The sequence below is a fragment of the Anser brachyrhynchus genome (genome assembly GCF_964034855.1).
Source record: "Anser brachyrhynchus genome assembly, chromosome: 1".
NCBI lineage: Eukaryota > Metazoa > Chordata > Aves > Anseriformes > Anatidae > Anser > Anser brachyrhynchus.
In genome coordinates this window covers 41,221,222-41,243,259 of record NC_137694.1, presented here as the reverse complement: position 1 = coordinate 41,243,259, position 22,038 = coordinate 41,221,222, and the positions used below count along the sequence as shown (strand labels likewise).

The 22,038-nt window shown below is 35.0% G+C and overlaps 1 protein-coding gene across 1 annotated transcript in view; it reads right to left on the bottom strand.

Annotated features, from left to right (window-relative positions):
• Positions 1-1,354: 1,354 nt before the first annotated feature.
• The window catches only part of ZDHHC17 (zDHHC palmitoyltransferase 17), a 78,438-nt gene continuing 57,754 nt past the window's right edge, over positions 1,355-22,038 (bottom strand). The window contains exons 11-17 of the mRNA XM_080604935.1: positions 15,100-15,224; positions 12,051-12,113; positions 11,059-11,152; positions 7,038-7,121; positions 6,492-6,649; positions 4,287-4,381; positions 1,355-2,612 (exon numbers count right to left, since the gene is read on the bottom strand). Coding sequence (XP_080461061.1) covers positions 2,474-2,612; positions 4,287-4,381; positions 6,492-6,649; positions 7,038-7,121; positions 11,059-11,152; positions 12,051-12,113; positions 15,100-15,224 — 758 coding nt within the window. The 3' untranslated portion in view covers positions 1,355-2,473. The remainder of the gene's footprint in view (positions 2,613-4,286; positions 4,382-6,491; positions 6,650-7,037; positions 7,122-11,058; positions 11,153-12,050; positions 12,114-15,099; positions 15,225-22,038) is intronic.

Genomic DNA, 22,038 nt, shown 5'->3' with positions numbered 1-22,038 from the left:
GCACTGGAAACTTCACATCCCCAATTCACATATGCAAGTTCATTTTAACGACTATTTACTATTGCTCAAATTCTGCAGGTCTTAACAAAACTGTCACCAGAGAACTACTAAAAGTAAATAGTGCAGAATTCACCACATATTACCGAAGATCACCTTTGCAAACTTTTTTTACGTGGACGGCGTGCCACAATTCATGGCAGTTAATGCTACTGGGCAACTAAAACCAAACCGAACCGCTCTTCTGGTGCTAGGTGACATTTAATAAAGTGGACTTAAGTTCTTCAAGTCAACTGACCCCCAACAGAAATGTGAAAAGTGAACAAATATGCAGAACATTCCTGATAAATAAAATAAACAACACTGTGAAGCCTTCATGCTTTTTTGTTTTCAGATTAGAAAAATATGAATAACTGATGTCAACTGTTTTCACTGAAACAGAACGTGTCTTCGTTGGGATTACAAATTTTGTCTGACAAAAATAGCAAAAGCTTCTTGCCTCCCCTATACCTAAACCTCTCCCATTAGAACTGTGTCCAAGATGATGTTGATTTTTCCAGTATTAAACATTCAAGTACTCTACTGTTGCACTTCTGTAAATCCTGATATCTGGTACTTGCAAACTAAGCGTGTGTCTTGAGATCAACAAACAACTACAGAAAGAAATGTTTACTTGCAAATACTGAACATCAACTATTTACAGTTTCACTGCTCCTCTGACTAAGGCAAGGGGCGGGAATACCACTAGATTGCTTTATTACCTGTAATCTGCGTATTACAGAAAACGCTAATTTTGCCAAGCATCAAACATGCAGTGAATTTGCAGGGCACAATGCCTATTAACAGCAATATTTAACATCACTAAAAGCTCATTAGATATCTTCCTACACTTTTTGGTTGAATAAAATGAAAATGAGCAGCTTTAAATATACTAAACACACACTCACAGAGAGAAAACTATTTGATAAATTATTTATATACAGATACACATTCTTTACACTGGTCTCAGACATCTGCTTTCAGGTCCCCTCCCCATACTCCCCTCACAGGTTTCTCGAACCACTAGGTTGCTACAGCACTTAGAAGAAAACTAACCTGATTCTCAGTCTCTCTGTAAACAATAGTTAAGGAAGCAGTGAACAATTCACTATGAGTATATGAAAACACCATAACAAAAATCAGTGCATCACATTCAAGAAAAGCCCCCTTGGAATGCAATTTCAGGTCATTCCTTACCTTCCAAACACATCTGTAGCATGAGAACTTAAAAACATTAAGGGTGATTTCCACTTGCCAATACACCATCTTCTTCAGAATGTTGCATTACATTTTCTATGTGCATGTGCTATTTTGGACATTTTTCTTTTTTTTTTTTTTAAGTTTTCCATCATTTTACTTCTAAACAAAGTAAGTATAATTCACATGACTCTAGTTTCTTCTTCTGCAGTTGCAGTCAATTAAAAACTATTTCATCTTGTCTTTTTATAACTGAGATTTTTGCTCTCACACCTTTGGTTTCCCCCATGCAATTTCTCTTTGAACGTGTCTGCAATTACACTACACTGTACTGTATGGGGACCAAACCTAGTACTGAAACATTGCTACTCTGTAAATTGTTTATACATTTACTTCAAAGATAATGAAGTTTTTCCACTTTTTTTTTCCTGAACGTTATATAACCTAGCTTTACAGGTATATCATGCATTTAAGCAGGGCTTTAACTTTGACAGAAGAGCTTTTCTTACTTGCACAATCATTCATTTCAGACTACATAATCTCAGAACAGGGCCTTTACAAGTGTTTAGCTGTACCAGTAACTGGTGACAGTAACATTCACCAAAAAATGTGGGCAGTTCTTTTTTCTTTTTAAAACCATTATCTGATGTGCCCTACTGCTCTAACGTAACACATTACAGGGGATTCCCACCACATGATGTTTTTCACAGTATTGAAAAGCACATTTTTCAATGTACATAATACTACAGAAAATCTGTATTAAAAAAATCACATTACAGGAACTACACCATAGCGATCAGTGAACTCTGCATCATGAAATTTAGCTTTATATTCTAAATTCTTGTTTCAGTGGAATTATTCATATTGGGAAATGAATTTTTCTGCTCAGCACAACATAACTACTTATGTCAATACTTCAATAAACTCATGCTCCATTGTGAAAGATCTTAAATAAAAAAACAACAACAAATACTGTGAATATGCTGTTGCGAATAATTCTCATGTTAAGAACTGTTAAAATCCCTTTTTGATCCTCCTCCTCTTCCTTATCAGGTTTGGCAGTTTATTCTGTCCATTTTCACTCTTGTTAATAAAACTCTGATGAAGAGAAGGTACCTTAAGATTCATCACCAGCCCTACACATAGCATGCTACTCTTCAAGGGATGTGGATTCGAGAGAGAGAGAGAAAAATTTTCAGGCACCACTCAGATATGATATGCTCCCAGGACGAAGGTGGTGCTACACTAGCTGGTAGCCTGATCCTGAAGTTTGGTCATATTCAATTGTGTACTGCCTTGTCCAGTCCACGATGACAGGCCGAAAAAGACCACAGCATCTGAATTCAAAGAAGTCTATAATGTTCCTTATACATCCATGGCTAAAAACAAAATAAAAACACACGTTAATAAGCAGTATCATAGCTCTTTTAACAAAGTACATTTTTTGTCTTTTTACAAATTCAGTTATTGTCTAAGTTCCTAACTGTAAAGAACTGACTCGCATAAAAAAATATTTTAGTGCTTGCTGATGAACAAGTTCTATAGTACTTCATTAGACTCATCAGTGTTTGATCTTGGACACAAGCAAGACACTATCTGCTATCGTATTTCTTCCACTATCCACTGTTCTTATCTAGAATAGTGTCCGTCTTTATTGATACCTATTTATTTCTGTCATAAATACTTTCTCAACAGTTGTAGATCTAAGATCAATTAAGTCCCCAGAGAAAACAAAATTAAGAAAGAATTATCTTCATGAATTAGATTGGCCTGTTCAAGTGCTTTCTGACGCTTAATCAGTTCACATATATTGAACTGATCATATATATGACATATATTCAAGATGCCTACATCAAAATTCCATTTTTTTTTTTAAATGGGCTGAATAAATTATGGTTTTCTGGAAGAGAAGCTCATGTTGTAATACACCAAACCAGTTCAAAGCAACAAGGAGATGACTGCTGCTTCGTCTCACAATGCTTCATCTGAAAGGTGATGCCAAATCAGTTATTTTAGACACCTGCTGTTATTTTTAGGAGCCATTTTTATGATAGTACCTGTTCCAGTGAAAATGGTTTGTGAATGTGACATCAACTGGGAGATAAAAACAGTAGTTTTTTTCCTATCCTGTCTTCCACCTTTGTTCTTTCTTCAGGCAAAATAATTACCTGATTTTGCTACAACTCTTATCTATAGGAAGACTAAACCATACAGAGATGCTCATCTGTTTCTCACTAGAAGTTTTGTACAGAAGGATATTAAAAAAAAGCATCACACAAACTTCTCTTCTAGCACTCTTATCTCCTGTTCCCTTGGGTGCTACCTGAAAGAGGAGCAGCTCCCACAGGACACAGCATGTACAGTGGGATGAGACATGTTTTTCTGTCCTTTCTCTGCTCCTTCTATAACACGCCCTTAACCCACCCATATTCCAGCCTCATGCCTTCATTTATTTCCTGCTTTGACTTCACAAGCTGCTGTTGTATTCATCTCCTACAAGCGCTAACATACCGGTGCCACATCATCCCTGAGCTCTCCTCTCTTTGCTTGCACCCTCATCCTGACACCCAAAGGCGTGCATCTCACCCACACAACACCCACTTCAGCTCCTGGGACACCCTGCTCACTGCCCCACAACCAGCTTTCGTCAATGACCTTCCTCCTGAAGAGGAAGTGCTACCTGTATGCTCACAGTAAAGAAAAAGGGAAGCTAGTGCACAGAGCAACTAAGTACCTCCGGGTTTAAGCACCTGATTTATAGAGAGAGTATTTTTGGTTTATTTCCCCATAAACTCTGCAGTAAAATACGATCACTGCTAGAGAGCACTATTTTTGGTGTTTATACATCACTGTCTAGAGTCACCACAAAATATTTGCCACTTCCTTTAACTGGACAGAATGCGTTACTATAAAAACTGCTGACAGCTCCAGCATTCCAAGTAATGAAAATCCTTTAAAAGTATTTAGCTATGTTTTGTTTCACCAAGCTGCACAATTCAACCATGTGAACAGCTACACAAGCAAGAAATATATGTTTACACTTTACAACTTACTTGAATGGGCTTTCAATAGACGTGGTTGTAACTTTAAAGTGCTTGTATCGTCTTGCATTCATTCTTTCATTTGTAGTGATTCCTAAGCAAGATATCTGAAGACAGGAAAATAAAGTAAGCAATTTAGCCCATGTAAAAACAGGCAGACAAGTCCTGCACAAGACAGACTGAAAAAGGATTTGTTTTTTTTATATTCTTGCTTTTGAAGAACAATTTTTGTCTGCAGAAATTGTCAAATCCCAACATAAAACACCATACAGCAGCTGCACCAGATTGTGCAGAAGGTTTAACGTTGAAAGTGATTGGAAATAAATCATGATCATTGAACAAACTGTGACTTGTTAGTTCATAACAAAGAGATGACTGACTGATACATTGTCAGATGACGTGTGCTGTAAATAATAGATTCAGGAGTTTCTTCACATAGCATTTGAATCACTTTCTTTTCCTCTTGACATTCTGATTATAGTATGGTATACAACAGTAGTGGATTTCCCTCCAATTTATATCTTTGTTGCAGTAACATAACTTTTCTGTCTGCAAGATAAAAAGACGACTAGAAAAAGGTTTTTTAGTTTGTTTGTCTTAAACCACAATCATTTGGCCCACAGACTATGATTTTCTGTAACAACTTTCCAACTACTTTAGCCTAACATGGTATCTGATATAAAACTGGAACTTACTGTAATGTGATGTAATTAGAAACAAAAATATGAGAACCCCCTTAACAGCCTTATACCACAGCAAGATAAAATCTTTTAAGTCCCAGTGGAATATGAAAAGTCAACTCTGCTGGATGGTAGAAAAGCAAGAACATTGAGAAAATTAAATTTGCGTTTGCTTGCCTCATTTAGATTTACTTATTTTCTCAAGCATTTTCTCTGCCTCCATGAAACCCAGTGGAGTTTCATTTCCATGTATATAAATGAGGTGTTAATGGCCAACTTTTGAAGTTGGAAGCAAAGGTTTTAAATTACTTTTCTTTTGTATGCAGTGCTTTGGCAAGAACCCTGGCCAGTTCAATATGAAGGGCAAGTCAAAACTTGACAATGGAGAGGAAAAAAAAGCAGCAACAGCAGGGGCTGTGTAGTTGCACAGCTAAAGAAATAATTTGGAGAATATCAATTTCATCACTATGTCAAACTCCAAAGAAATAATTCTCCTAAACAATCCTATGTTTTCTACATGTAACACTCTTCAGAAGTGTATTAATTTTGGAAATGTATTAATAATTAAAAGTGCTAAACTTATTTCACTTAATTACATTAATGATACATAATACTACGAGATGTATTTTTCAGGGTGTCATGTAGTTCAAAGATTCACCTGCACACAGAGTGTATTAACAGGAATCCTCAATGCAAAACTTAATAGAATAGATCACGACACAAACACGACAGAAGGCTCTCTGGAAAGTTACATGCTTATCCTGCTATAGAAGTCTGGTGGTTTAGACTGGTTTGAAAGCCAAATGAAATGCATGCAGTTACCTTTGCTCATTTGTCTTGGGCAAGAAAGACCTCTAAAAGACCGAATGACTCATACACAAGACTGAAATTGGCATGTATTGTAAATAAGCATTCTGGAGAAAGGAGGACAAAACTCAAATTTGCTAAGAAGTTTCACCTAAGCCTTATAGGATGATTTTCATTTCCAGGATCTCTGGACAGATTAAATCAGTGAGTCTCACTGTTCATTACTGACAAGTCATACTGAAAGGCTTCCAGTATGACTTGTCTTTCATTAAAAAGGTTACAGAAAAAAATGGGTTTGGTGAGATTACAGTTAAGTCATGTGATGACGAATTACCCTGAAGCAGTGTAAGAAATTACTGCATCCCATTTGAAGTTACCACCCTCTTAATGCTAATGACATACTGCATTATTCCTACTTCTATCCACAGATTTTATCCTCTAGGCTTCTATTAGTCTTTATTGCTTTTCTCTGGTCTATTTTGCCTTTTTGTCATTCTTAGAATGGAAAGCAGGAGGTAAGTATTTTAACCTCTTGCAAAAAAAAAAAAGCGAACAAGAAGAGAACAATGCCTTCTATTGTGCAGAGACAACAGATACTTTCCTCCTTCAGTTGTGGCTGAGACTGAAAACCTGGTCTTGCATAATGAACATGAAAATGTAAATGACAACTGTTTGATATTCCTATGTCACTCCCAAGACTCAGCATTATGAAGGAAGTGCTCTTCCATACCTGATACATCTGACACATGAGTAACACAGCCACCCACATGAAGTGAAAAACACTGTTTAGAAACATCCAAAACATCCAAGGAGAACAGGTAGCAATCTGTGTAATATAGGTCCAAAATCCATCCTTTGCGTAACTTGTCTCACAGTGGAAACCCCAGTCTAGAGAAAAAAGGGATCAAACACCATAAAAAAGATTTAAGATATGTTTACTATACATCAACATAAAGACCACATTAGAACATGCTACATGAAATCAGAAAACAGAAGAGTTTTAGTTGTTCTCACTTCCTTTCCCAAGTCATTGAATATATGACATATGCAGATACATGCTATGAGGATGAAAATAAACTAGGACAAGAAAAACATCATCTAATTTAAATTACCTAGTATAGAAAATGATTAATATGCAGTTCAATTCCAGAATAAAAAATATCAAAAACTTTGATAAGACAAAAAATCTTTAAAAATCCATACCAGGAAATTAAGTATTTACAAGCAATTAAAAAAAAAAAAAAGTCAAAAAAAATCCACAAAACTATTTACTCACAAGAGATACATCCATAAATCATCCAGCAGATCATAAATAGGAGGAAGAACAGGTATCCCATAAAATAGCGATGGTTCCCTGCTCCTAAAGTTGTACAAGAACAACGGGGATCAAATTACTCCACTTTCAGAAGAAAGACAACAATACACACAGTAGCTTAATTTCTTACTTATATGTACTGTTCATTATTGAATATAGAAATATTACTCTCCAATATTAAGCCAGTATTACTTTAAAAGACAAGTGAAACAGCTAATTTCACTATGATTTTTCCCACTACTGAGAACAAAGAACTTATTTACTTCACTTTGTTGCATTACAGCTGAAATTCACACAAATGCATTTCATTTTTAGCCTCTTTCATGAGCCAACACAATTATTAAACGACAATATTTTTAACAATGTTGGTTAACAGCTATTGCAGAACCCTGAACAGCCAGGAATTACACATCAATATATATTTTTTAGAATTCCATTAGAAAAAAAAAAAAAAAAAAGCCAAACTGCAGAATTCACTTACTTAAAAGAAATAGGAATATAAAAAAAATACAACCCCCCCGATAATAAGTTAACTCAAAACTTAGCTTTATCAAGCATGGTTAAGCCTAACTGAAAATAAAATATCTAAAATAAGTTAGATATTAACAGAACAGACCAGCCCCGAAGAGCTGGCTAAGATAATGAATGGCATAAAAAAACCAGAACATTCTGACTGCATTTAAACACAAGAAAATCAGTTATTTAAAGGATGATCTATTTCTAACATCATCTAACATCATCAGAGCTAAGAAGATGCCTCTTATGTATGTTGTTGTTTTGAAGGACTCAACCTTCCTTCTGTCTCTAAAATATGCCCACTGCTGTAACCTCCCAACAGCTCTAGGCTGTGAACTAAACCAACAGAGACTGTAATGGGCTAAAGAAGATTTGGCTGTCAACATTTACCAGCACAGCATTTACTTCTTCATTATGTCAAATGTTTTGCCTGCTAAAGCAAGAGCATCCTCTGGAGGCAGAAAATAATCAAGTGCTTTTAGCAAGAGAACTGAAAGACTGTATAAATAAGAGATAAGGAAAAATACACAAACACAAGCTAGACTAAACACGACATTTCCTTGAAATTCAAACAAGTTCCTTCAGATGTAAAATATGTTGCAACATTGCCTTCAGTCAGCTCTGAGCACACCAGAAATAGTGTTTGGGAATGCCCCTAAGGTATCACTTCCACTTGCATCCTAAGTTTTGGAACAGTTAGGTTTCATTAAGAAAAAATATCAAAAAAAAAAAAGAAACTTAAATGGTGACCTAGAGGTCCATCTGATAGGTGTTTGATGAAACATTCCTTGCAGTAGCATCTCCAATGATCCTGGACCAAATTTTACTTAACAGGAAATCCAGGTATTTGGTGAAAACATATACATAGAATTTAAACCTATGAAATAAGACAGGTACAGCCTTGGTAACTATTAAAAGACATCAGAAAAGGAAACTGGACTTTCTTTTGGAAAAGAAAGAACTTTCAGAAAGGATCACAATCACTAAAGGAAAGAAATTCCTTTTTTATCTTACATAAAACTGAGCAAAACACAGCACTGTTTTCTGCAGGTTCACCCTGGACTGACAGGAACACAGTCACTGATCCTTCACAGTTAAGACAATGCTGTAAGAATAGTTGCTAATTTCTTTTATATGCTTTTGTTTATATTATACATAAGTAATAACATATAATAAAGACAACTGCTTTTTATCTTTTAACTGATGGATTTACACATTGCATGACTTGGATGATTTGTTCATTCCTTCCTCCTCTTTTCCTACTTTTAGCCCCTTGGAGAAGAATCCTTTTTTGGGTTTGGGAAGAAATCATTTTTCTAAACCATAATGTAATTTCTCACGTACACAAGACCTACCTTTTCAGTTACTGCTATCCAAACAATAATTCAGTACATTGTCAGCACAACTTGTGACATAACAGTATAAAATTTGGCTATAGCTCCTTTCATGCTGTTACTTGTAAACTAGATTTCTGTTGCAAGTTTACAGTTTGAGTTTGAAACGTAACTGCAAGTTTGAAAATGAAAAATAAGTTATTAAACAACTGACTGTAAAATGCATAATGCCATTTTGATACTCAGTTAAAAACATAGGTATAAATCAATCACCTCCAGAGACTTGAAAATTTTGAAGGTATTTGCCCCAATTACCTTTTTTTTTTTTTTTTTTAAATAGTCTGCACTTCTTGTCAACCTCTTCAGAATAGTAAAAATACTGTCTCTCTTTGCATTGCAAATAAACCCCAAAGGATTTATTTTTAGGGTGCCTGCACACACACTTTCTGCAATCCTATCTTTAGTAAAATTCTTATCCTTTTAACACATTTGAAGGAAGACTATACAAAGTGTTTCCAAATTCAACCTTCCTGGGAAAGGCATAATTCACGTTTCCCTTTTTGGGAAACATACCATGAGTGCTGTTTTAAGAATGGATTCTGTTTTGTAATCCTACAAACAGAGTCACCACGAACAAATTGGAGGCAGAAAAGCCATGTAAGGTCATTAGACCATCATTCCCTCCAGTTCAGGACTGTTCCCATAGTTCAATTTCTTACGTTTTTTTTCCAGCATATTTTCAAGTTTCCTAATGTTTACTTTTACCACCAGTTATCCGGATCTGTTCAAGACCAGGAAGATTCTGCTTTTTCATCACCACTGTTTTTTTGGGGGGGGGGGAAATACACTATACCCTCCCACCACCCCCAAATCACATCACATTTCCTCCCCTTAACTTAATCCTACTACTAACATACTCTCTTATTACACACAAACTATGTTTTTTTTTTCCTTCCCCATGTTATTTTACGCTTTTTCAAGTTACTGATTGAAATCATGGATCTTTGTCCCACTGACAAGTACTCCTCAGCACCCTTGAAAAATAAATATCAAGCTGTCACCCAGCGTTGTCTCCGAAACCTGAGCCTGTGCCCACTCTGCCTTTGTGCTGTTGTTTTTCATTACATTAAGGATGCCTTAGTTCCTCATTGTAAAACATTCAAAATGGAAATCAAAAGTAACTCAGATAATGACAGTAGCAGGAAATGTAAAATAGAAGGGAGTGATACAAGACTATCTCAATGAGATTTCAGTGATGTTGTTATAATTCAAATGTCAGCACTGACCATTTTACTCTTGACCATAACAACAGTCAAACTACAGTGACCATCTATTATTAGTAGTATTTGGAAGGACTAAAATGTCAATGAATCCAGGTCCTAATTCCTGCCCAAAATTCTGCTTGTGTCCTAAAAAAAAAATGAAGCAAGCTATATTAATTTCCTGGCTGTGAAGCTTTCCCTACATAATAAAGGATTTCAAGTAAGTTTCTCAAAAAACAAGACATAGAATTTAGAGACTTTACTCATGTTCTGTTCAGTTCCTTACATCATCGCTGGGGAGAATAAGTGAATACCTGTGAATCTGGGGGCTGGGGGAAGAAGGGGCCATAAAGAAAATAACACCTCATCAGTAAGCCATTCTGTATGTAAGTACTATAATCATTGCACTTCTGAATATGCACACTTTGCCATTAGAAAATTATTAGTAAAGATGTAAAAATTACATTATGTAAATGGATAAATAGTTGTCGAATCAGTACATGCTCTTTCTGTGGAAAGTAAAAATGCAGTTAAAGCTTTTCATCTTTTAAATACTAGAATGTAAGTGAATATAAATATACATACAGGAAACTGAATTACACAAAACAATTTTGAGGATGGGTATAAAAGAGACAATACAAATAAGAATAATGCTGAGAATTGCATGTAGAAAAAAGCTAAGCTCAGTACTAAAAGCAAGTTTCCTTCTATCAAAAGTATTCAACAGTTTTTCTGTGGCTTGGGCAGAACCCAAGTCACTTTCACCATAAAACAGGAACAGAAAAAATCCCATAAAACACACGGTCAATTTCAGAAGCTTTTCCCTTCTTTATCTATTATGAAGGCAAAATATTTTAGAGAATTACTTACCTACGCAGTTACCCACCCACGGGCAGTGGTGATCAAACTTTGCTATACATCGATTGCACACACCACAATGTTTGGACCTCACTGGCTTCCGTATCTGTAATGGTTATTAATGTTTAGAACATCAAAAATCTGACATTTTTATATAGGAAAAGAATAAATTTTAATGCAAAAGAAGTATTATGTTAACTACTTAGCTTCAATTTTTAACAGTCTTAGCTAACAGACTTAGTCTGCGTATGTTTATGTTAAATAAATTATAGATTACAACCTAATTTAGATGACTTTTACACTGATTGGTTTATATAAAGGATTTTTTTTTCCCCAAAGTTCTTCTATCCCTTCCAAATACTGAGCTTTGTACAGCAAGCATTTTCATTTCAGCTTTTTAACAGTGAAAGTACAGAACGAGTTTGAGTTCCACAATTCTGTCAGTATTATTGATAACTGACACCTAAACTGTTCCAGCTTATTTTCTAAAGACAGGAATGCAATTCAACAACTGGAACTCACAATGCTAGATTACTCTCAGCAATTTTTTTAAAGCATGTGTTTTGAAAGAAATACAAAATGGAAATGAAGATTAACAGAAAAGATCTGTTAAGTATTTTGAGATATACATATGTATATACACACAGATGATTTTAAGGTGCCACATTTATACCTGATTTTCCAGATTTGATTTTAAGAATATTAACATCATTCATGTTCTACATAGGTCAGCATTACAGTGAAATACTGACTGCCTTAATAATTAACTAGCTATCTTTCCAAAAAAACACAACACATTACATTTACTACGAATGCTTTTTTCCTTATTGTTGCAAAGGCTTTTTGTATAAGTTATTTATTGAAAATACTGCTTAAATTAAAGATAGCAAATAAATTCTGTCCCTGATATTGCATTACTAAGGCCATGCATGTGTTCAGCATAGGAAAATCTATTTTTAAAAAGTGCTGCAACTGATTAAAAAAAAAAAAGAGAAAGCAACTACCAAGCATGTGCTGCAGAATATACTGAGGTCCAGACTTCCCGTCTCTGCAAGTTCTACTATTGTCTGAAAAAAAAATAATTAGATTTTAGTATACAAACAAATGTTGATAACCACTGTTATATCTGCACATCCAACCAAGGTTGTGAGCTCCATTAAATTCAGGTACTTTCTAGATACAGTAACAATTTAAATTCATTCAAAATTGATTTTGAACCAATATAGACATTTACTTCTAAATTGGTTCTAGTTTATACTCATTCCTACTCTCTATCTAGGTTTAATTAGAGAAAAAGCAAGTTTATATTAATTTGGATACATCCTCACACTGGTTAGCACCAGTTTGACTAGATTATTGTTAAGCTTATTAAAATGAATGCAGCTGAATTTCTAAACAGGAACACAATTAAGACCTTTCATGAAGCTAGCAAGATAAACCAGTCTAAAAACCAGACCTTATTTCTAGAGCTATCCCATCAAAAACTTTAAATCTATATTCACCTCTTTTCTCAGATGCTGAAGTTTCTAGGAAGAAAAGAATAATAATGCAAACCAAACCTCTTCCAGATGTTATACTCATGGCTCAAGTGATGCACATAAATAGGTATCAGCCAAAGCATCCCTATTCCTCCACACTAAACGACAGCTCTTTTATTTTGTGCACTCCTTCAGTATCTACTTTATTGCTGGAATAGAAGTAACGTATTACTCCATTAAATGGCTTCCAACAAGTTTTAAAATTCAGCAGCTGAAATCTGTCCCACATGAGACTTGTAAATGACATTTGCAACATATGGAAAATATCCGGAAAATGTCTTTTGCCAAAGTACCCTTCCTTGATCCAGAAGGAATCTACTCAGCATAAATAGCCTAATGGCAAAGAGGTCAGTCTATTGCTCCCTTTCAAACCACGTATAGCTTATGCATCAACATGGTTTCTAACTGGAGAGGCAGTAATATAGTTCTTAATTATTAATATCGTTCTTAACATTATAGCAGTAAGATAGTTCTTAATTATTTTCTCACCACAGCAATAAAATCATCACTTCCTTCATTAGATGATGAACTCTACGATGGGTAATAGGACTGAAGCCACAGAAGTTTTCCTCCACAATACTACACTTAACTGGTCAGGAAATGTTTATGGTAATTTTTGCCTCCAAGTAGCCAGTAAAAGCTACAGTCAACAGTCCAGGGGTGAGCTTTGTCTTAAAGCTTCCCTGCTGATTTCAGGCAAACAAGGAACAACTTTCCCATTTTCTAACACTTCTTAAATAAACTCCAAAATTTGGACTACTTTTTCTCCTTGCTTGTTGTATTTCTATTGCTTTTGGTGCAGTATTCATCTCCACCATGGGAACCTCCTACTGAACCTGAGTTCGGTATGGTCCACAAGCAAGATCCCAAAGCTCATGAGAACAGAGCTGACCAGGAGTAGATAAAGCACTTTTAAATATAATTTTTTGTAAAACTTACAAGACAAAGACCCAGGATACTTGAGTTACTGCCACACTTTTGTGCTTTGTAAACCCTGGGTCTATTTTATGTGCTTTCAAACTATTAATATTTGATTGTGAAAATGGGATTTTTTTTTATTTTATTAATTTACTTATTTTATGAGTAACTCAGGTTATTTTGTAACATAGAAATCCTAGATGAAAAAAGAACATGAGATATCAAAAGAATAAACATCTGAAAAATGTTGCTTACTGCAACATTTCCAAATATACTTAACTTGGTCATCTGGAATTAGAAGAATTTTTTTGGTTATTTGTTCAAAAGCTAAAGGCAAACTCAACATAAACACATTTGGAGACAAATTAAGAAAACAAGAGATAGCACTACACTGCAACCAGTGGCTTATGCCCCTGATAATAGATCATTTTACAGCTGGGTTAGCTGCAACATAAGAAATCTAAAATATTCATGATGATATTCATCTAACCGGGGAAGTTGCATTTCATATTTCCTATCCAGTTCAGCAAGGCTTTTGCACCCACACGTAACGACTTGTGCACTTAGATCAAATGAGTTGCACGTTCATGCAATTTGCTGAGTCTGAGTCCAGGTGCAGGTGCTGATTGTTCTATTTAATTTAGACCCACTGAAGGAAGAGAATTTAGTCTGGATTTTACTTTGGCAAATTTGCAATAATAGAAAGGGAATTTGCACAGCCATCTGTATATTGACCAACAAAACTCAGTAATAATCAGAGAAAAAATCGTTTAAGCAATCGCAACCATGTTTTAAAGGCTAACATATATTTATCCCTTTGTAAGGCCATAATTCCAAGTGGTTTGATGTTAATCCACACGTGTTTTCACAAGTAAGCATGAAGGGGAAGCAGAAAACTCAGTTTGGTGGTACGTGAGCTTCTAGTAAACTTAGAATGAAAAAAAACTGTTTCTGCTGCTTGTATAATTTTGGCATATTCAATGCTCAGGTTAGTTGCTGTGAACAATCCATAACTAAAAGATATTAGAAATAAATAATAATAATAATAATAATTTTTAATTAGCATTAAAAAGTGTTAGAAACATCTCAAAATCATCCATAATTTCTCTAATATTTTAAAAAACAACCACCCCAGACTGCCTGTGGTTTTGGTTGTTTTACACTTAAAATCTTCGTCAATCTAATACTTTTAGAGACAAACATAAGGAAAACTAGAGGTGCTTGAAAGTCTGGAAAGTTTTTATAGAATCAATAAGTAACACATAATCCATAATGGGTCGTATGTTTCAGTAAGGCAAAATTCTAAACCTTTACATTTGCATTTTCATCCAACTGCTTTATAACTTTTTCTGTTGAAAATCTGATTTGTAATTCTATTTTTCTACTGAGAACAATCTAAATGCAACTTTGGACCAGTAAGACTTGAACGTATATTCCAAACGGAAGAGAGAAATCTGCAAGAAAAGGGAAATTTTCAACATTTTAGACCTACTGTTATACAACAATTTACTGAAATTTCACATACTAAACAGCAAACTACTGTGACCAACTGGCAAAGGCAGCTGAAGAATACATTTGACGGAGCTCGTGGCTTTACCTTTTTCTTTTGTTCTTCTGTGGCTTTGATGATTCCCGGATCAGATTTCCAGGATTTTCCAAAATTGTAGAAAAGTGCAACACTATTAGCAAGGAACGGAAGGTGTATAAAGAAAAAATTGAGATGTGTTTGAAGTCAAGGAATTTAAAGTTCAAAATCAAACTTCCTCTTGAGAACACCCACTAATAATTCTGAAATGAACTTAAGATGAATTTTTACAAATGCTCTGGAGTCAGTGCTCTGAATTAACAAAATTCAACACAGCTGTAAGAACTTCATCAGTATTCAATATTTTCTATTGCTCAAAATTCCAAACTTATTTTTCTTTAAATGTTGTTTTCCAAGAGACACTTCTAAAACACTTATCCTTCTAAAAATGAATAATGACGGTTCAGTTTTGTAATTATTTTCCTCTTTAAATAAATTAAATTCCATGAAATTTATCTCCTTAAAAGTATTTCCTGTTTTCACAATAAACATCTCAAAGTTCTATTTATAAGATTGTCATTTGACTGCTTCTGTCTTCACTTGCTCGAAATTCCAGTTAGATGACAAAAAGGCCCGTTTCTAGCCTTTTAAGGGATTGTGCTCCGTGGCACAATGCTGCCTGGCGATCACTTTGCAACCACCACTTATCTCCAAGAAAGGTACCATCTAAAACCTGGTCCTGTCGTAAGGCAATACCCGTATTTCTCACCAACAGAAGCTATTTTTAATATACTAATACATCTAATACTTAGAAAAACACAGGACCCCGTGAACCTGGAAGTGCTTATGAAATCAACTACCATATAAAGACAGAAAAAAAACATTAGCTTTAAAATATATTTCCTGTGATGAATGATTTTCATTATAACGTGCATAGGGTTCTAACACTTGACATTTCTCAGAATGAGAACATTTCTTAGCAGTGATGCCAGAAAAGCAAATACTTCAGATACACCTCTTCCACTAAAATGGGAAAATCAGAGTATTTGCTCTGTCTGATAAACCTGTAAAGGACCTGGCCAACACTAAAGATACCTTACAGCTGCCAGTCATACCTGCAAAGAGATGCCGTATTTGACAAAGCTTTGATGGGAGAAGACTTTAAAGAATTATCTGTGCAAAAAGGACACTTTTCTTACTGTGTCACAGATCACTGCACACTCAAACTACGTTATTATTCTGAGTCATGTCAGTGACTATTCCTCTCTACTTTGGGAGTCATTAAGACTTCTGTAATTAAAGCTTAATATGGATGTGTTTGTGCTACAAAACTGTATACAAGCATTATCTGTTAAAAAACTTAAAAATATCATGCAAAAATCTGTATGGAAATGGCACAGAACACTTTAAAAACAACAGAACAAAAACATTTTTGCAAGCTTTGAGAAAAACTGGATTTTGAAACTAGAATAGATGCTCAAATATATTCTACTATGTATCTACAAATCTATTATCTTCTGTTTGTATTATTGGAAAAATGTTTAAGAAAGGCATTAAACAGTGTGAAGAAAAAGATCATATAAACCATTTGTAAATAAACCTACGTGGCATAGATATAAGCAAATATTAACTAAAAAAAAATAGAAGTTCTGAGGAATAACAGTAAGCCTCTCAAATCTTTCTGCACCACTCTCACGGTGTGAAAGAACTCTGAAATATCAGTAAATGCAACCAAGGCCTTTTTGGGACTTCTGAAATCACCTTCTGGGCTGCAAGCACACACTGCTGGCTCACGTTCGAGCTTTCTGTCCACCAGAACCCCCAAGTTCCTCTCTGCAGGGCTGCTCTCGGTAAACTCTTCTCATTGAGGCACAGAGTTGAGGCTTACAGTTCTGTAGATCCCCGGTCCTCCTTTCTACCCTTTTTTTAAATGGGTGTGACGTTTCCCTTTTTCCAGTCACCAGTGCTAAGAACAAAGTCCAATTGTTAATGTAAGTGCATCCCAAAATACTTTTGTTTCCCTTCTCCGTTGAGGGGAGATATTGACTATAAGTTTCCAATAAAAATATTGACAAATTAGGTTAAGATTATAATAACATACATTATATAGTAGAATGTTGTTATTGACTTCTTAAAGGCTAATCTTTCCTCTAACAAGCTGTTTCCAGCAAGTTTGTAATAGGGGGAAAAAAAGAAAAAAGCAGCGATACTACAAACTGAACACTCACAGTTCTATTTCATACATTACAGATGAAAAGCTCTGACTGCAGAATTTATACAATCTAATTTCTTCCTCTTTTTCTTCTAAAACTACCTGCTGCCAAGAGTAAGCTTGTTCAACTTATTTTTATAGCTTTAGAGAAATTAAATTTTCTTTGCTATATTTACATTATCATTGGTGTTCTTGCCACAACAGTGATTTTTTTCCTTTAACAATACCCTAATCAGACATCTGCTACAAACAATAAAGGCAAAACTGAAAAAAAAAAATTATGGACCATTCCTTAATTACTATACGTCATGTCTAGACTTTTAAAGAAGATAGGAGAAAATACAATTTATTTTCTATCCAATAAAACAGTTTTGAAACCTTAAGGTTATAGTTTTTTTCTGTTTTTACTGGCTAAACTTTGGACAATACGTGATCAAGAAGCTGTCTATGGATCCAAACCACCGGAGCAGAAATTCAGTACACAGAATTTTTCTACATGTGCCCTTCCCACTTTTTACTCTATAAAATACATGGAGAGCCTAAGACACTCCCTACAGAGTCTACGTTTTGCCTTTTACTGTGGTGTTCTGAGATGAGTGCTATACTGACCATCTAAACTGTGGCAGGTAAGTACCACAGACGGGAGACGTCGAGAGTCCATATGAAAAAATATATCTACATACAGGCAAGCAATAACTACATATGTGAGGAAGACAAAAAAAAACAGCATTTTTCATCAGTACCTTAAAAATACGTTTTGTTTTGCCTTTTTTTTCTATTTTTTTTTTCCGGAGGTTTGAATCAAAGCTGGGGAGAAGGGATAAAAACCATCCAGACTTCAAAGGAGAAAGAAACGTTAGATTTGTATTTTCTATGACATTTCTAGCATCTAGTGTGAACAAAACTCCAATTGTGAGATTCACCTCACTTACTTTAAATCACTTTGTATGCCTTCAGACACTACATAAAGAAAAATCCACTTCCCAGCTTCAGCACTAAGATGTTCAAGTCAGACAAGCAGTGCCATGCAATTATTTTTTTTAATTATGAATTCCCCTCTGATATTTACTTTCAAAGAGATCTTTGCAACTTGTATCATAGACATCTCTCAAAACTCTCCATACATAACAAAACCCGTGTAGCTTAGCATTAGCTACAGAGGAGGGAATTGGTTCTCCAGAGACAGTGCCTCATTTGTCCTAACATCCTCATTTACAACTAGGCAAAGGAAACCACATTACCATATTAATGGCTGCAAAAAGCATGATACAGCATTTACCTTTGGCACCACCACCAATCTGCTGTCTTTTATGAGGCTTCCCTGGTTTTCACTGTGAGGGGCAAGGCAGAAACAAGCATGAAATGTTTCCTACTTTTAGTCTCAATCAGCATCCTTTAATTATAAGAACAACAGGCTGAAAATTATTCCAGGAAACCACTTGGAACCAAGAGACTATCTCATTAGAAAGAAAGAAAAACAAACAAGCGATCCCCACCCCACCCCAAACCCCACGAGTGATGCAAACACGCGATCAGGTAATTTTTTTATCCTGACTTGCAGCCTATTTAGAACGGCCCAAACAAATGCTGATTCCTGGTATCACAGCTACACACCCTGCAACAAACTCTGAAACCAAGCCAAAGCACACATTATAAACCAAGATATGCTCTTCCACTCACTACTAAGCCAGTAATAAAGTCCTTTTCTCCTAAAGAGCAAGATCTGCAGCTAACACAAGATGTCAGATCAATACCGGCTAATGAATCTGCCAATTCATAACAGCTGTACATCTGGATCCGAGCCTACAGGTAGGCAACAGAAGACAGGTACACGAGAGGTCTCATTTTGATAGGTATTTATTAGACTATATTCTTTTTTTTTTTTTTTTTAGCAACAAAAGATCTGCAAAGGCTCTCCACCTCACCTCCATCCTCTATTTATAAAGAAAAACCCTTTAGTTTCCAAAAAGTAATTGAACTCACTACCATCTCCTCCACCCCAGAAATGTTTACTTTTTAGTTAGAAAAAATATTTTGACAAGGGAACGTAAGTCATGGACAGCTGGAACTGGGGTTTGGATTTTTTTCCCCTGGTTTTAGTTCCTCTAGAAACAAAGCCACTGCCTTCTTTCCTTCTCCATGCAAGACTTTCTGTTGTTTTCCTGGCGGCAACCTTTAAATTTTGACACTGTCTGCTTTGTTTTTACTGCTTAACTGTACCAACTGGCTTGTTACTGTCTTTAAAACATTATGCTACTGTAACAGCTTTGTGAAAGCATGGAAATCATCATGAATTCTCTTACAACCAGTTTTAAAAACTACTATTTCTTTCACTAATTGAAAAAACGTGCAGTACTTGTTTTCCTTCACCTAAATACCACTAATAAATGAAGTGTATTTGTCATAATGTAAAGGTAACTGATAAAGCATCAGTCAACAATAAATTATTAACATACAGACCATTTGGTTTCTATCTCCTTACCTCAGCTTTGCAAGTGGCATGCCATGACAAAAAAGCATAGTTATTGAAAACTACGTACTCACAATTGCATCAAATGGAAGGGGTAGAACAACAACAACAATCATCCTATGAATATTTTGCGTTACAGTACACCCTAACACCTTAGAAAAACAGAGCAGCAAAAGAACCTCTGACACAACAGGATCTATTTGTTCAGCTGTAACTGAAAAGATTGTATGAACAACTGAGATATAAACTCAGTGTATGTGCCCTGAACTTTTACAGGACACAAGAGAACATACTACCTGTAAATGCTAAAAGAACAGAATGAAATGTTAAATTCTACTCCATTTATTATTTGAAAGTGTACTTTCAACTGTTTTTTCCCCTTTAAAAATAAAAATCAATTAAAACATAATGATTCAGTGTGCGGGATTTTTATTATTATTATTTACTCCTGCTTTGGAAACAGTAGAAGATTACGATACACTACGAGAGCAAGACATAACTACCCTTTGTTATGCACAAAAAAAGCAGAAGGGAAGCATGGGAACACAGATTCATACATAAATACCCAGCTCACACATTTCTCATTCCCATCAAGAACAGTATTTCTCTTTTAACAAATAAATTAGTCTTAGAAACCGCAGGGAAAAATCCAATCCAACTGAAACATTCACATAATTAAGTACATTAGATTCATATAAACTATTTCAATTTACTTTCAAGATTGGTCTTTTGAAAGACATACCGTTAGGTCTTCTAACTTACAGAAGGCCTTATTTTCCACGTGACCACCCTGAAATTCAAGAAAATGTGCTGCTAATCGTCAGTTTTTTATGTTCTTTACGATACACTGCCCTGTTCTGCCTCATTAGGCTTAAATCCAGAAGACTAGATGATCTTTCAGATGCCCTAAACATATCTATATGAAAAGAGAATTCTTAACAAATACTTGAACATTAAATGTATCACTTGGATCAGTAAAGACTCACATTACTTATAATATTACACTTAAAGTTCCAGTATGGCATTCCTTGACAATTGTTTCAAGTTAGTGCTTTTTTCCTAAGCAAGATATTGTCAGCATTCAGGAAAACTACCAGGACAAGTTTCATTACATCAGCATTACAGAGTATAAAGTAGTAGTACTCTGGTCTGCTGTAAGTAATCATATAAAGCTGTAAAAATACAAGAATCCTTTCCCCAACCACAATACTGTGCCTCATGCTATAAAAATAGAGCAGGCATGCAATTTCTTTTTTTTCCAATAAAGCTACAGGGCAATTTTCCAGAAGAAGAAGAATGAATTTGGAATCTTATTACAAAGACTTCCAATTTAAAATCATCAATTAAAGGAAGATGGCCTCAAGTAATGTCATTAAAGCTGCTTGTCACACAGAATTGTGTCAGCTCTAATGAAAGCAATCAGTAGGAACTGAAGTTTTAAACTACTACTACTTCTGCGTGCAAAAAGACTGTTGCAAAGGTGGTTTTTTTTGTGACATCTACCCTAAGTTACAAAAGCAGCACAGTATTTTATTGATGTTCTGAAGTCAGACTTTTATATTAATGTAATTTATTGTCTATGCTGACTACTTCTAGTGGACAATAAACATTATCCTGTGACATAAACTTCAAATTACATTAATCAGGACAGCTACCAGAAATAAAAATCTGAGTAAGTTGGTACATAGGAAATACATACATTTTCATATGAATATGGAAGAACTGCAAGCCTCAGGGAAAAAAAAAAAATCTCACAATTTGCTAGCATTAAGGCACAGCTTTTTACATCAAGATAGAGGCTATCAGCATGCTGTGCTGGCTGTGGCAGCCATTTTAATATGGTCAAGGACTACAACTTAAACACATACTTAGATTTGGTTCAAGATAATGTTGCGTTAGCACAAGAAAGCATTTCACAGCAGCTCAGTATTTGCTACCCAAAACATGCAGTAGTGTTAACAAACATGAGTTCCTAAAGAAAACCTATAAGGCTTGGAGCACAAGGATTCAGTAAAGCAACTTCAGTCTAATGGCATGACATATTTTGACAGTATCTACTCTGTTCTTCAAGAAATGGAAAAGTATACCTCCACTTTTAACCACTGCTTTTTTTTAAAATACGTTTTTGTTATTTATATTGTATTCACGTTCCTCATTCTGCACTTACCAGTAAGTTAAATTGAAAAAAACAGAGAAAATCAGACCAGAAAGAGATTGGTAGTAGTATCAGCCTTTCTAAATGCCTATTTCAAGACATGCTCATGTTAGTATGGATAGAAATATTTTCTGTACTTAACAGATACTAGATTTTCTTGTTAAAAAAAAAAAA